The sequence below is a fragment of the Lepidochelys kempii genome, chromosome 1 (assembly GCF_965140265.1).
Source record: "Lepidochelys kempii isolate rLepKem1 chromosome 1, rLepKem1.hap2, whole genome shotgun sequence".
Lineage (NCBI taxonomy): Eukaryota > Metazoa > Chordata > Testudines > Cheloniidae > Lepidochelys > Lepidochelys kempii.
This window is the reverse complement of record NC_133256.1, coordinates 140564770-140581997: the sequence shown is the minus strand read 5'-3', so window position 1 is coordinate 140581997 and position 17228 is coordinate 140564770. Positions and strand designations below refer to the sequence as shown.

At 38.2% G+C, this 17228-nt stretch overlaps 1 protein-coding gene across 12 annotated transcripts in view; it reads right to left on the bottom strand.

The window, feature by feature from the left end:
- CNKSR2 (connector enhancer of kinase suppressor of Ras 2) overlaps window positions 1–17228 on the bottom strand; it is a 369205-nt gene that overhangs the window by 81563 nt on the left and 270414 nt on the right. For all 12 annotated transcript variants that reach the window (XR_012160437.1, XR_012160435.1, XR_012160434.1 and 9 more), the window contains 2 exons: window positions 12545–12618; window positions 8927–8998 (listed from right to left, as the gene is read on the bottom strand). Coding sequence is in view for 9 of the 12 variants with exons in the window: in XM_073357190.1 (XP_073213291.1) it covers window positions 8927–8998; window positions 12545–12618 (146 nt within the window). In the remaining 3 variants the exon portion in view is untranslated. The remainder of the gene's footprint in view (window positions 1–8926; window positions 8999–12544; window positions 12619–17228) is intronic.

Genomic DNA, 17228 nt, shown 5'->3' with positions numbered 1-17228 from the left:
TCTTGGTAACCAGTGTTTTTTCTGAAGTGCAGGAGGTCAAGATGATACTCAGCACTCACAAAGCGTTTAGGGTGTGCAGCTTTAATTGTTTTGTGAGAATTACAAAAAGTATTTGTTTGCTATAAAGAATAAATACAGTACCACTGATATTAGCAGCCATCTTGTTCTTCAAGAGAAAGTGAAGATAAACAACATATACATCCTTTGTCAACATCAGAAGAAGGGAACTTTGCGACTCACCTCAAAACCTTATAGAATATACGCCCATTTATCTGAAATCCTATTGCCTAAACCTCTGCATTAGTCGAATCCCTTCCTTGTCCCCCAGCATCTGTCTCATGCTGGGGGAGAAGGAAGGGATTTGAATAATGCAGATGTTTGGGTAACACAGCAGAGACCCCCAGCCAGGACTGTAAGGAGGACAAGGCCCCAGACATGGGAGAGGCCACCCTGCTTCTCAGTGGCTTCTGCAGCAGCACAAGAGGCCCTCTGCAGCCCTGCTGGCATGGGAGTGAATGTGCAGGCCATGACAAAGGAGCAACAGAGGGTGCTGCTGCAGGGCCAGTGATATCGGATCCCTGCAGGCAAGAGGTGCGGAGATCGGATGGGGAGGCTGTAGTCTGGGAGGGGCAGAGCAGAGACCCTCCCTACCACCCCAGCCAGAACTGCGAGGAGGAGGACTAAAAGGCCGAATGTCTCCTATTCGCTCTATTATCTAAGCTCCCGATTATCCAAATAAAATCTATGTCCCCTGTGCTATTCGGATAATCAGGACTATACTGTATATAACCGTGGCAGACATCAAAGTAATTTTCTGCCTTGCCATATATAAGAGGCAATATAATGTTTCTGGTAAAAGGAAGGTGTCAAATTCTCCCCATCACATGGCTCACAGCTGCAAGATAGGCTCGCTGTATTGCAACCCAGATAGCCCCAAAAATCTAAGTGACACTGGTAACCAGTTGTACTCTAACCAGAATCTAAAGAATTATTATTATTAGACATTTATTGGAGGCTTAAAGAATGGAACCTTAAAGGACTGCTTCTTGGAGCAGCTAGTCCTGCAACCCACAAGAGGAGAGGCAATTCTTGATTTAGTCCTAAGTGGAGCACAGGATCTGGTCCAAAAGGTGAATATCCTAGGTAACAGTGACCCTAATATAATTAAGTTTAACATCTCTGTGTTGGGAAAAACATCACAGCAGGCCAACACTGTAGCATTTAATTTCAGAAAGGGGAACTACACAAAAATGAGGAGGTTAGTGAAACAGAAATTAAAAGGTACAGTGCCAAAAGTGAAATCCCTGCAAGCTGCATGGAAACTTTTTAAAGACACCATAATAGAGGCTCAACTTATATGTGTACCCCAAATTAAAAAATATAGTAAGAGAACCAAAAATGTGCCACCATGGCTAAACAACAAAGTAAAAGAAGCAGTGAGAGGCAAAAAGGCAGCCTTTAAAAAAGTGGAAGTTAAATCCTAGTGAGGAAAATAGAAAGGAGCATAAACTCTGGCAGGTGAAGTGTAAAAATATAATTAGGAAGGCCAAAAAAGAATTTGAAGAACAGCTAGCCAAAGACTCAAAAAGTAATAGCAAACATTTTTTTAAGTACATCAGAAGCGGGAAGCCTGCTAAATAATGAGTGGGGCCACTGGATGATTGAGATGCTAAAAGAGCACTCAAGGACAATAAGGCCATTGCAGAGAAACTAAATGAATTCTTTGCATCCGTCTTCAAAGCTGCGGATGTGAGGGAGATTCCCAAACCTTTTTAGATTTCCCAAAGTCTTTTTAGGTGACAAATCTGAGGAACTGTCCCAGATTGAGGTGTCATTAGAGGAGGTTTTGGAACAAACTGATAAACTAAACAGTAATAAGTCAACAGGACCAGATGGTATTCACCCAAAAGTTATGAAGGAACTCAAATGTGAAATTGCAGAACTATTAACTGTAGTCTGTAACCTATCATTTAAATCAGCTTCTGTACCAAATGACTTGGAGGATAGCTAATGTGACGCCAATTTTTAAAAAGTGCTCCAGAGATGGTCCCGGCAATTACAGGCCAGTAAGTGTTACTTCAGTATCGGGCAAACTGTTTGAAACTATAGTCAAGAACAAAATTGTCAGACACATAGATGAACATAAGTTGTTGTGGAAGAGTCAACATAGTTTCTGTAAAGGGAAATCACGCCTCACCAATCTGTAGAATTCTTTGAGGGGGTAACAAGCATGTGGACAAGGGGGATATAGTGTACTTAGATTTTCAGAAAGCCTTTGACAAGGTCCCTCATCTAAGGCTCTTAAGAAAAGTAACTGGTTAAAAGATAAAAAACAAAGGGTAGGAATAAATGGCCAGTTTTCAAAATGGGAAGAAGTAAATAGTGGTGTCCCCCAGGGGTCTGTACCGGGACCAGTCCTATTCAACATATTCATAAATGATCTGGAAAAAGGGGTAAATAGTGAGGTGGCAAATACTGCAGATGATACAAAACTACTCAAGAAAGTTAAGTCCCAGACAGACTGTGAAGAGCTACAAAAGGATCTCTCAAAACTTGGTGACTGGGCAACAAAATAGCAGATGAAATTCAATGTTGACAACTGCAAAGTAATGCTCATTAGAAAACATAATCCCAACTATACATATAAAATGATGGGGTCTAAATTAGCTGTTATGACTCAAGAAACAGATCTTGGAGTCACTGTGGTTAGTTCTTTGAAAATATTCACTCAATGTGCAGTGGCAGTCAAAAAAGCGAACAGAATGTTGGGAATCATAAAGAAAGGAATAGATAATAAGGCAGAAAATATCATATTGCCTCTATATAAATCCAGGGTATGCCCACATCTTGAATACTGTGTGCAGATGTGGTTGCCCCGTGATGTTATTGACATGAACTGTGACTGTATAGATCATTGTTACAACCAAGGTCCTATAGTCGCACCAAATCTTGTACAAAGGAGGTCAAGGAAGGTGTCTATAGAAAGGTTGTAATTTGCTGGTTATGATTATGCTGTTTGTATGTGTGTATCATTTTTGTATTTGAAGCTATGAATATTGGCTATGTACTTGTATCTTAATGTGTTTGATTCTAAATAGACTCAGTGAAGCATTTGGTCAGCTTCTTGCGAAAGGACTATTCTCAGTAAGTGCCCAATCAAGAAACACTTGACTAACAATGGACTTTGGGAAACGCCAATCCACATCTGAGCTTTCCTGGGAATGTTCAAACTAAAATGTAAACAATGCTGTCCGCCTGCAAAATACTGAATCATTCATGGACATGTGACTTGCCCAGGTGGCTACAAACACCATCTTGTTGCTGTGATTTTGCACAGAAGAAAAAGGGGTTTCTGCCCACAAGAGAGAATATAAAAGGCCCTGGAAACCCCTCCATTTGGTCTTCAGCTGTCTCAAGAGATGGTCTCTCTACCCCAAAGAGATGCCTGAAAAAAACTGGAACAAAGGTCTGTAACTACGGGGTGTGAGTGATTGCTGGACCAAGGCTATAAGCCACAAGGTTGGTCTGAAAAGGATTGGATCCAGACTAGGAAGGAGTCTAGTCTGTGAAAGAAGCTTATTGGAACATCTCTGAGGGTGAGATTTACCTGTAGTCAGTTTCCTACTGTATTAGGCTTAGATTTGCATGTTTTGTTTTATTTTGCTTGGTAACTTACTTTGTTTTGTCTGTTATTACTTGCAGCCACTTAAATCCTACTTTTTATACTTAATAAAATCACTTTTGCTTATTAATTAATACCTGGGGGAGCAAACAGCTGTGCATATCTCTCTATCAGTGTTATAGAGGCCAGATAATTTATGAGTTTACCCTGTATAAGCTTTACACAGAGTAAAACAGATTTATTTGGGGTTTGGATCCCATTGGGAGCTGGGTGTCTGGGTGCTAGAGACATGAGCACTTCTTAAGCTATTTTCAGTTAAGTCTGCAGCTTTGGGTCATGTGGTTCAGACCCTGGGTCTGTGTTGGAGCAGACTGGCGTGTCTGACTCAACAGGGCAGGGTTTTGGAGACCCAAACCGGCAGATAAAACGGGCTCAGAGGTAGTCTCAGCACATCAGGTGACAGTCCCAAGGGGGTTTCTGTGACCAAACCCATCACAGCCCCACCTCAAAAAAGATACACTGCAATTGGAAAAGTTCAGAAAAGGGCAACAAAAATGATTAGGGGTATAGAATGGTTTCTGTATGAGGAGAGATTAATAAGACTGGAACTTTTCAGCTTGGAAAAGAGATGACTAAGGGGGAATATGACTGAGGTCTATAAAATCATGAATGGTGTGGAGAAAGTATATAAGAAAGCGTTATTTACTCCTCATAACACAAGAACTAGGGTCACCAAATGAAATTAACAGGCAGCAGGTTTAAAAGAAACAAAAGGAAATATTTTTTAACACAATGCATAGTCAACCTACGGAACTCTTTGCCAGAGGATATTGTGAAGGCCAAGACTATAACAGGCTTCAAAAAAGAACTAGATAAATTCATGGAGTATAGGTCTATCAATGGCTATTAGCCAGGATGGGCAGAGATGGTGTCCCTAGACTCTGTTTGAAGCTAGGAATGAGCAACAGGGAATGGATCACTTGATTACCACCTGTTCTGTTCATTCCCTCGGGGGCACCTGGCATTGGCCACTGTCAGAAGACAGGATACTGGGCTAGATGAACCTTTGGTCTGACCCAGTATGGCTGTTCTTATGTTCTAAGTCTTTGTTCTCATGGTATCAGACTGAAATTAGACTTGTGCCTTTGTTTCGGTTCACAGAAGGGTGTCTTTAGAAAGGAGATGCTTATAAATATCAATACTCTGCCTATTCACAAAAATGGAGATGGTTGAATGGAGACACAGTGGGATGAGCAAATAGGTTCTCTGAACACTCTCCCACTGCAGGTTTATTGTCTCTATGTCTCCCAGCTCAGAAAATGGGATTTTAATGTTGATGGCACTGATCATTTTGAAAAGCAGATATGTTTTAGAAAGGGAATGGTAAATTCCAAGCTTGCCAGCCTTGGAAAGACAGTGTCCCTTTAACTAAGGGATGAGGTTAGGAAATACACATTCACTGTACCAAATAGCAGAACAATGATCACAAAACACAGAAGTTTCCAGCATTACATGGAAATCTAGGCCTCATAAAATCAACATGATCATCTGAACAGTAACAAGACTATATAGTCTAAAATGCATACATATCATAGGTATGTATGTGCGCACACACATATATAGTTCCTATATTCTGTATACATAAGTACAATGAAATAACGAATAATTATTTTTATTAATAATTATTGAAGGAATTTAAATACCGGAAAACACATTTCCCTCTCAATGAGGCTATGCTTTTAGTAGATTCCTGCCCTTCTCTTCTGCCTCCAGTAACAAGGTACAAACAGTGCTGAAAGGACTGCATAATGAAAGTGGTTGTCAGAAACCCAACAATAAAAATGAACAGAAAATGATGGAACCATTTTGTGTAATCAAAATGGTTCATAACATTTTAATACTGTTGTGACACATGGCTAGAAAGGGTTAAACATCTTGCAAACTAAATGACCCTCAAAAGACATATGGGGAGATAATGTTTGTGTTTTTACATGTATGTGAGTAGGGTTAACAATGTAATCAACAGTCCCCGTCTATGCTGTATTCTGATAATTCAGAGATCAAAAGAACATCCTAGCATTTAAATGAATTGTAACCCGGGATATCTTGGTATTCATCTCTCTTTGAAATGTAAGGTGAATGAGGGAGGAACAAGCAAATAGCCTTACGTTAATTCGTATAGCTAAGTACCGGTGATGGACCTCCTTCAAAGTCATCCTGATTACCTTTTGTTCCCTGAGAAACTCCAACTTGTCAAAAGACATGAAATTGTATAAAAGATCCTTGGGTCCTGATTCTGTCATCTCAGATCTGCTTTGGCTTCATCAGGGGAAGTTTGAGTCACAAGACTGAGGTCCCAGTTATGCTGGTATGCCCTGAATATGAGATCTGGACATTGGACTATAACTTATGAACTATTTCTGAAAGAACTCTTTGCAATTACAAAGCTCACCATCTATGCTATGAATCCGAACCTCAATGAACTGAATGAATGTCTGTATGTATATTGGTCTTTTAACCATACTCTCTCTTTTGTTTTTTAATAAATTTTAGTTTAGTTAATAAGAATTAGCTGTAGCATATATTTGGGTAAGATCTGAAACATTCATTAACCTGGGAGGTAATGTGTCCGATCCTTTGGGATTGGTAGAACCTTTCCTTTTATATGATGAAATAAGATGTACAGAAATTTTCATCATATTTGACATGGGTACATGGATGGAGGCCTGAGGCTGGATCACTTTAAGGGAACTGTTATTTGGCATGGTGAATCTAAGTACTGGAATATCCACCAGCTTTATGGGGATTGTCTGCCCCAATCTTTGCAGTTCACCCTAACTGAGTGACCATAGCTGGCTCCCACTGGGACCCTGGTCACAACCATCTATTTTTAAAGTTTGAGTGAATATATGTAAGGCTGGAGTAGGATGTAACAAGTGCTCTTAAATACTTTGTTATGCTGTCTCTGAACTTAAAGGATTTATTCTTTAGTAATCACCTTTTAAAAAAAAAAGGTTAATTGTGTGAAGTCAGTGTTTTTGGAAATGAACCAGAGCTTGGGACTAGGGGTAATTATTTTTTGATACTTTAAAAAAGAGCAATTTTACTACCACAGGGCCAGATTCTGATCTCAGTTGTATTTGGTGGAGTAGGGCCACTACTTCAGATTTTGGTCCAGTGTGTGTGTGTTTGTTTATTTATTTAATTTGTGACCTGCTAAGAACTCATTCCAAAATGGCAAAATGTAAGTCATGATGTAGGGTTAAAAAAAATCAAATTAACTGTGATTAGCCACAGACCCATTTAAACATTTTTCCAAGTACTGGTGTGTACTTTCTGTTTATTGCACAGTTATGTATTTTTACCCCCCCCAAAACCTGGCATATTTTCATACCAAGTGTTGATCTACTGATAGAGATTTTACTTATGTTTAATACTCATGGTATTTTCAGTGTGGTCAGGATTTCATTAGTCCTGAGGGTATTTTGTTCAGTGCATACTAAAGTGCATTATTAGTGGCTAGCCTGATGGAATTACGTAACACAATGATGAGCAAAAGCAAAGTCTTACAAACAAATTTTGAAAATGAGACTTAGGTGCTTTTGCAAATTTTACCCTATATCCATTTTAAGTAAAAGTAAACATAAATGTAAAACTTTAATCTATTTTCTGGTCAACAGATCTCAGAAAGAAATGAAAGTTTCCAGAAACTGACTGTTACCTAAAAGCAGTTAGAGATGGTAAATATAGGTATCATCATTCTTATCACTGCTAAGGTATTTTATTAATAAGTTATATGGACTGTGTAAGGTTGTCTTTTTTCTTTGTTTTAAAAGCACATTCACCATTTCACTGATTAATGGAGTCTGCAAGCACGAGCCCACAGGAACAGGATAACCAATTTAAGATGGGAAACTTTAATTAGGTTCTTTTACCATATAATGAAAGACACATAAATATATTTTTTCAAAATAAATGTAACCCATTTTATGCTGGGAAAAATAAAAAATGCTGTAGCAAACACCTGAACAGACAGGGGTTACCAGAGTTTGTATAAAGTTCACCTAGATGAGTTAAAAGTGATTTTGCTAAAGTTTTGTTGAAAATTAAAGCATTTTTAATAAGATCACAAAACTGGACTAAGGAACAGACAGCTCTACTCTGCAAGGTGCTAAGGGTGAAATCCTGGGCTCACTGAAGTCAATGGGAGTTTCGCCACTGATTTCAACAGAACCAGGATCTCACCCTAAGTGCCTTCTATGTGAAATTCACACCGTGTAGAGGTGTGCACACAGGCCCTCAAAACTGGGTTTAAGTTGAATAAGCCTTGTACTGGCCCTCTGCACCGGGATGAATTTAGCCAGTTACACTCCCACTTGAGGACACTTGAGCATCCTTGATGGATTGGGCCCAAAAGCACCACTCTCAGAAACATCATTACCTGCTGTTTTTCCTGAAGAACCCACCCTGCAGAGTTCATGTTTCTTCAGCCATAGTGGAAAAGCACAGTGGAGAGCACAACCACTATCATCATAGCTCAAAGAAACATTGACCTCTAACGCCTGATTTTACTTCCTTGCTACCTCCTTCTGGGCAGAAATTTATCATGATTAGTTCCACCACAAGGGTGATAATAGATGTGTGTTTGTTTTTGACATGTTATGGACGTGTTTCAACAAAATTGGAGGTCATTTTTGCATAAAATTAATATTAAAAATATCTTCTTTCTCCTTAATGCTGCTTTTCCTGGTGAGGGTCGTGGCGGCAGCATGGAGAGTAGTGAGGACCAGACCCCCTTTTCTTCCGCAAGATTCCAGCTCCTCCTGGAGGATTCCCCAGTGTGTCCTGGGTAGGCCTGGGGGCCTCTTCCCCATGGGACGTGCCCGATAGAGTTCCAACGGAAGCCTCCTAGGGGGCATCCTTATCAGGTGCCCGAACCACCTCAACTGGCTCCTCTTGATCCAGAGGAGAAGAAGCTCTACTCCGAGGCCCTCCCAAATAGTCAAGCTCCTCATCCTGTCTTGGAGATTAAGCCCAGCCACCCTGCGGGGAAACCTCATTTCTACGGCTTGTACCCATGATCTTATCCTTTCGGTCATTACCCAAAGTTCATGACCATAAGTGAGGATGGGGATTAAAAACATATTTTTCTCAAAAAATTAAGATGCTCTTTTGCACTCATCCATCTAAAACTTAACCTTTAATGAAAACAAATATATGACATGTTATCATTGGCTTCAGAGGAAAGCACTGTATTCAGAGATGGTTCCCTATATGATTTTATACTTTATTAGGCTTGATTACCTGTTCATGTCATCTAGATGTTCAGCAGCAAAGTAAAAGCTTTTGATCTTAGGATGGCAGGCTTTGAATGCACTGTTGGAAAGAAAAAAGTCAAAACATAACGTGCAAAAATAATAATTATACAAAACATCTTTTTCAAAAATAAAGGTAATTAGAAATCCAAATAACTTAATGAAATGAGACTGTGTTTAATTTTCTTTCAGGTTGGTTAAGCATGTGTGTGTTTTTTTAATTCAGCCTTATAACTTTTGGAATCCATCCAGCTGTCACTGATTAAAAGGCTTTATTGACCATCTATCTTTAAATAACATCTGCATTCAAACATGCACAAAGACAGTTCAACAGCTATTAACATGATAGATGTTACATCTGGATAAGATGAAGCAGTTAAAATAGTTTATACAACAGGCAATTGTGTTTATGTGGGTGGAGGTGTCAAAAGAGTTTCTGAACAGAAAAATGACTGAACAGTTTATTTGATATAACAGAAAAGCTCTCATTCCTCTGACTTTTCACAACACAGTGCCCTTGGCATCACCTTCAGCACTAACGACTGGGAGTCAAATAGAAAAATGTGATGTGCGGATTGATTTTTGACAAGCTGTTGTAATCCAACGGGGTGTTTACGAGGTCATCTAGCATGATGGGTAATGGCATGTCATCTTTCCCACCCACCAAAGTAATCAACATGAGTTGTCACTGCAGCTCAATACTTCATCTATTTACTGCAAACAATTTGTTAAAACAAAAAGTGTGCAGAGAATTTTCTACAAATACAGAAAGCTGTAGTGAAGCACTTGGAGATGTAGATATGAAAACTATTCTATGAAAGCTAATTATTAGTAATGTACAATATAGAAATAGTTTTTAAAACTAATGGCCTCCCAAAGATTGCTTTAAAATAGCATCAAAACACAGAGCAAAGTCAAAGAAAACAAAACAAAGAGTATGGTATATTAAGTGCATTGTCCTTGTTTTCAAGGGAGATCAATTAGATAGACAATTGTTCTTTTCTCTGACTATATGCCGAGGTATTAGAAGAAAGAAAGGCATTGTCAGGGAAGGAAATCTGTAAATGTTAAACAAAAAGGATTCCTCTACACATCAGTGCACAGCATAATATTACACAAGCGAGAACAGATGTTGAGCAGCATCTGCTCTGTTTAAAAAGATATAATCAAGTTGTTGAGACCCAAAACTTGACTTATCTTAAAATTGTTATAACATCTGTCATCTGGATTCTAAATATCTTTTTTTTTATCTGCCACTCAAGTGGATGTTTTTTATTAATCATATTTGTGTGCTCTGCTACTCAGTCGACAGGACTCAGAGTGAGACAATAATTTAAATGAAGTGCAGTTTTCAGAGATGAACTGACATCATCAATGACGCTGCTTCACTAACAAGAAAATAAATGAAGCAGAGCCACATTGCATTTAATCTGTGGAAAAACACAGAGCAATGACTGAACACTGAAACTCCCAAAACCACAGGTGGAAGTTTTTTCGTTTTTTAACCCTTTTTAAAGACTATTACACAGAACAGTTTATTTTAAAGAGCATTGTAAACTAATGGTAACAACATTAGTATCCTTTTTAAAGGGGCATGTAAGTCATCATGACAAGCTTTAATCTCTAAACAGCTTATCTGGTACAGTTTTCATGGTTTCAAAAGCACTCTTTGAAAAACTTGAAAGTGACACATGTGCTAAAATACAGAGGTCTGCTGAAAGAATTACAATGGTGCCAGGTGAGCTTTACACAAAAGAGCCAAACCACACACTTGCCTGTAACAGAGCAATGCACAGAGATTTCAGTGGTAAGAATGAAAATGTGTGAACGCAGGTGCGCAGCAAGATAGATACGTATGTATGCCAAAGATATATAATTAACTAAGGACAAAAGTAATATATTGGTTAGTCTCTAAGGTGCCACAAGTACTCCTTTTCTTTTTGTGGATACAGACTATCACGGCTGGTACTCTGAATCCCGAGCTACAGTAAATCAGCGTAGCTTCATTAACTTCACTGGAGCTATATTGTGTTATCCCTGCTCAAGAGGCAGCCCACAATGTCAGCAGATGGTTGAAACTTAGAAAACTCGCCTAGTTAGTTTTGAATAAAATAAGGCTTGTGTCTGGCCATGGATTTGGCAACATGTCTCCTAAAGATCTTTTCACTTACTTTGTATTTAAAACACTTGGTTGAGAGCCATAATAAATCGCGAGTTAGCTTTTTTCAAACACATTGCTATTTATTTTAAAACAATGACACAAATTATACAGATACAAATTAACTACGGAAAAGCAAAAAGCTCTTAAAATAAAGCCATGTACAGCTACTGTACAGCTAAGCATTTTTTTTTTTAGCAAAACTTTTTATTTCAAACATAGAATCCCACAGCGGCAAAGGGATTTAGTGGATGTAAATAACTGACTTAGAAAAAGAACAGGCCTCCTTTTACCCCTCTCTTCTTTTTTTGTGTTACCTCTGTAATATTTCACCTCCTCCATCTCTCAGCGCTTGCTTTTTAAAAAGGTTTCAGAGTAACAGCTGTGTTAGTCTGTATTCGTAAAAAGAAAAGGAGTACTTGTGGCACCTTAGAGACTAACCAATTTATTTGAGCATAAGCTTTCATGAGCTACAGCTCACTTCATCGGATGCATGCTGTGGAAAGTGTAGAAGATCTTATTATATACACACAAAAAGCATGAAAAAATACCTCCTCCCACCCCACTCTCCTGCTGGTAATAGCTTATCTAAAGTGATCACTCTCCTTACAATGTGTATGATAATCAAGTTGGGCCATTTCCAGCACAAATCCAGGTTTTCTCAGCCCTCCCCCACACACAAACTCACTCTCCTGCTGGTAATAGCTTATCTATTAGTAAGGAGAGTGGTCACTTTAGATAAAGCTATTACCAGCAGGAGAGTGAGTTGGGGGGGGGAGGTTTGAGAAAACCTGGATTTGTGCTGGAAATGGCCCAACTTGGTTATCATACACATTGTAAGGAGAGTGATCACTTTAGATAAGCTATTACCAGCAGGAGAGTGGGGTGGGAGGAGGTATTTTTTCATGCTTTTTGTGTGTATATAATAAGATCTTCTACACTTTCCACAACATGCATCCGATGAAGTGAGCTGTAGCTCATGAAAGCTTATGCTCAAATAAATTGGTTAGTCTCTAAGGTGCCACAAGTACTCCTTTTCTTTTTAAAAAGGCTTATTTGTGTTTGTTAACCCATTAAATCTGTCCCTCCACAAAACAAAAAAGAGGGACAATGAAAGTGAAGCTGGGGAGCAGGGTGAGAAGGAGCTAAGCATTCCTATTAGTTTTAATTAATTTTGCTGATGGTTGAAAATTGTATGGCTTTTGCAACAGACTCATTGTGTCCTTGGGTGGGACCCTCAAAGCACATGCACATCCCCTTGCCTCCCCCCTCAGCACAGGAATATTGACTGTTTACCATGATTTGTGTTATGCAACCAAATCAGGTTACAATGATTTCCATTCTAATTTGACTATCATAAACAAGGAAACTTTCACTCCTTGAAAGCAAGAGATTGCTTTTTCCGCCTTTTCTTTTGTTATTGCACTGTATGATTTTAAACACACTTACTATTTCTTGCGGCACTCGCTGGCTCTATCAATTTTAAATTCAGGTAGACTGATGAATCCCTCTGCTTTTTCATCCTATGAAGACAGTTCTATATGTTACTCAAGTTAATGAGGCTTAACACGAAAGTCCATTAAAACTTAAACATAAACAAAGAGAGAGTTTTACTTACTTTCCTACATACGGCATATTATTGTACTCCTGGCAAATCAATGGGAGTATTGCCAGAGTGGGAGGTCATGGACCTTAGTCTAGAACAGGGGTCGGCAACCTTTCAGAAGTGGTATGCCACGTCTTCATTTATTTACTCTAATTTAAGGTTTCGCGTGCCAGCAGCGGGGCCCCCAGGTGGGGGCCCATGCTGGGCGCAAAGCCTGGAGGTACTACAGCACCCCCTGCTCCCCTACTTCCCACATGTATGGAGACCCACTGGCACTCTGCATTGCCCTCCTGTGGTTCGGCAAATTTTCTGGTTCAGCACCGGTCAGGTCCCAAGGGTGCCGGACTAGAGAGGTTCAACCTGTAATTTACTATGAGAACAAAACAACCCCACAGTAATGTAAATCAACCCAATTTTAAAATACAAATGTGTAGTGTTTGCCATCTTTACACGATGTTGCAGCTAAGATGAATGATCTCTCTCCAGTTATTCTTATATCTTATCAGTTACACTGACAGAGGGGGAATCTTGGCCTCTTTCCCTCCTCCTCTAAAGACTTGGTAATTGTGAATAGCTTTACTGGACTTTGACCTGTCCTCAACTTTTCACAACTTAAAAGCACAGCATTTGTTTTAGGACACCAATACATCAGCCCCACAGGCTGTGTTATACTGCTGTTTATAACTGTGAATTATTAACATCACTAACATAGAATCATGAAATTGAGACTAGAGAAAACAGATATATGTTAAAGTAATGAATCCACATAATTTCGTGCTCTTCCCTTTCTATTTTTTTAAAAAAATGTATCTATCAATCACTTTGTTCTTTGTCACATATTTAGTCCTTGGAAGGCTGAGAGATATACCTTTATTTGAATCCACGTACCAGGCAATTAACATTCCACTACTGTTTTTGGTAACCTCTGCTCTTATTGTTCATGCAAAGAACTCTTACATTCTCTGACACCCGTGACAACTATCTTTGCCTTTGACAATTTTAGTCTTCATTTCATCTATGCTTTTGATTTTCACCACCTAACTCAAATATGTGTTCTTCTAGCCTACGTAAAGGACTTTCCATTTGTTTCTGCGTATGCTTAGGTTTCCCATTTATAGTCACATTGTCATAGCAACTTGTTTTTCATTTTTAATGCTTGGACTGCTTGTCAATTTATTTGTCTAGATTTTGGTATTGCTCTACTTCTCAGAGAACACTATCTACCACTTTTAAACATTTTTCACTGTATTGCTCCAGCTTCATAGATTTTCTCTGTCATTGCTCCCATTAAATTATATTAGATATTCACAACCTCTCCAAAAAGGGGAAAAATACATAAGGATTTCTGGCATCATGGAACACAATCTTTATGTAAAATGCTTTTGTAGCAATGTCTTCAGAAGCACATACATCACACATCTTTCTCCTTTTTCTAAAAGTGTACCATTCACCAGTGCATAAGCATGCAACAAGCCTTTGTTTAATCATTTGACACTGTAATTTCTCTCTCTCTCAAGACAACAGGAACAGGTATTCCCAGGAATACAGGATGTATTCATTTAAATTCAGTAAACTGCCTCTTTTCCATCCTGGTGCAAGAAAACCAACTAGAAAGGGACTCAAAGGGACTTCAAATAGATTCATAGAGTCTGTATTACTTTGAGGTGCCTTTATTTCTCCATTGCTATAGGACAGTATAGTAATAAACTTGGTTGGTCTTATTATTAACAACATTTATAACATTATAACATAGCATTATGACTATACATAAAATCTTACAGACAAATAGAAGCTACCAGGTCGCCATTATAAGGAGCATACAATCTAGTACGCTCTCTGATGATGAGCCCTTAAAATAATTTTCAATGTAAGAACTAAAGATACTCCAAAAATTATTTTTAATATTCTAAATGTCCTTCTATATGGCTTTTTATTTATTTTTATTTTATTTTTAAAGGCACAGATGTACAGAGAAAAGTAGAACTGAAATAATTTGGAAGGAAAGTATGGAAAGGACAGATCCTGCAATGCTGGATATCTTTAAGCACATTCTTTTCTTGGAGGAAAAAGTAAAGTTATCTTAGTCACAGGAGCATATTTACACATCAAAAGAAAGAACACATTGCTTATTCTTGTTCTTTATTTTTTATAGTAAGATACCACACTTTGGAACCACAATGGTCTTAAATAACAAGAATAATCTAAATGTCCAAAATGCCTCCCAGGACTAAGCATCATACAGACAAGTATGGCAGGAGGGATAGCTCCGTGGTTTGAGCATTAGCCTGCTAAACCCAGGGTTGTGAGTTCAATCTTTGAGGGAACCATTTAGGGATCTGGGGCAAAAATTGGGGATTGGTCCTGCTTTGAGCAGTGGGTTGGATTAGATGATCTCCTGAGGTCCCTTCCAACCCTGATATTCTATTATTCTATGAAGTAATAAACAAAAAGTCTGCCCCAGAGTGTTGAGAACTCACACGTTGATGAGGAATTGGAACCATTCAGACTAGGGCTGTTGATTAATCGCAGTTAACTCATGGGATTAACTCAAAAAAATTAATCACGATTAAAAAAATTAATCATGATTAAACGCACTTTTACTTGCGCTATTAAACAACAGAACACCAATCGAAATGTATTAAATATTTTGGATGTTTTTCTACATTTTCAAATATATTGATTTCAATTACAACACAGAATACAAAGTGTACAGTACTCACTTTAGATTATTTTTATTACAAATATTTGCACTGTAAAAATGATAAACAAAAGAAATCGTATTTTTCAATTCACCTCATACAAGTACTGTAATGCAATCTCTTTATCGTGAAAGTGCAACTTACAAATGTAGATTTTTTTTGTTATATAACTGTACTCAAAAACAAAACAATGTAAAACTTTAAAGCCTACAAGTCCATTCACTCCTACTTCTTATTCAGCCAACATCTACGAGAAACAAGTTTGTTTACATTTATGGGAGATAATGCAGCCCGCTTCTTATTTACAATGTCACCTGAAAGTGGGAACAGATATTTGCATGGGATTTCTGTAGCCTATGTTGCAAGGTATTTACATGCCAGATCTGCTAATAATTTGTATGTCCCTTCATGTTTTGGCCACCATTCTAGAAGACATGCTTCTGTGCTGATGATGCTCGTTAAAAAAATAATGAGTTAATTATTTTGGGACTGAACTCCTTGGGGGAGAATTGTATGTCTCCTGCTCTGTGTTTTACCTGCATTCTGCCATATATTTCATGTTACAGCAGTCTCGGATGATGACCCAGCATGTATGTTTTAAGAACACTTTCACTGCAGATTTGACAAAACTCAAAGAAGGTACCAATATGAGATTTCTAAAGATACCTATAGCACTTGACCCAAGATTTAAGAATCTGAAGTGCCTTCCAAAATCTCATTGGGACAGGGTGTGGAGCATGCTTTCAGAAGTCTTAAAAGAGCAACATACTGATTCGGAAACTACAGAACCCGAACTACCCAAAAAGAAAATCAACCTTCTGCTAGTGGCATCTGACTCAGATGATGAAAATGAACATGTGTTGGGTCTGCACTGCTTTGGATCGTTATCGAGCAGAACACATCATCAGCATGGATGCATGTCCTCTGGAATGGTGGTTGAAGCATGAAGGGACATATGAATCTTTAGTGCATCTGGCACGTAAATATCATGCAACACCAGCTACAACAGTGCCATGTGAACGCCTGTTCGAACTTTCAGGTGACATTGTAAACAAGAAGCGGACAGCATTATCTCCTGAAAATGTAAACAAACTTGTTTGTCTGAATGATTGGCTGAACAAGAAGTAGGACCGAGTGGACTTGTGAGCACTGTACACTTTATATTCTGTGTTGTAATTGAAATCAATATATTTGAAAATGTGGAAAACATCCAAAAATATTTATATAAATAGTATTCTATTATTGTTTTTTAATTGCTTGACAGCTCTAATTCAGACACATGGTGTGAATATATTTTACTGCATGAGAGTCTATCAGAGTTTAAAATTATCTCAGTTTCCTAAAAAGAGTTCCATTAAGAAAAAAGTTGGATTTTCCAAAAGAAATTCTGATCTTTCACACAACTGGCAAAGAGTCCATTCCACCAAAAAGGGATTTAAAAAACAACTATTCTTCCAAAGAAGCAAATAAATTAGATAAATGAGGGACCCTTTCAGGATCAGGGTCTTAGGCAGCTTAATGATGCTCTTCCAACATTATCAGTATATAATTAAGGACTCAAAACGATAATCCAAATTAGATACAATGTATCAAAAGAGAACACAATTTGAGACCGTTTTGCATAACTACAGTGGATTTTAGAAATACCACAGATTCCTTATTACAATTAAATAAGGTACCCCCAAATGCAACATAAATTATGGCTATAATGTAGGCTCAGTTATCATGACAGGGACAAATGACTCTAGATTTGCTCTTCTAAATTAGTGTTTTGTTGTCAAGAGAGAATGATGACTTTATTACACGCTATTAACGGTATGGAAATATA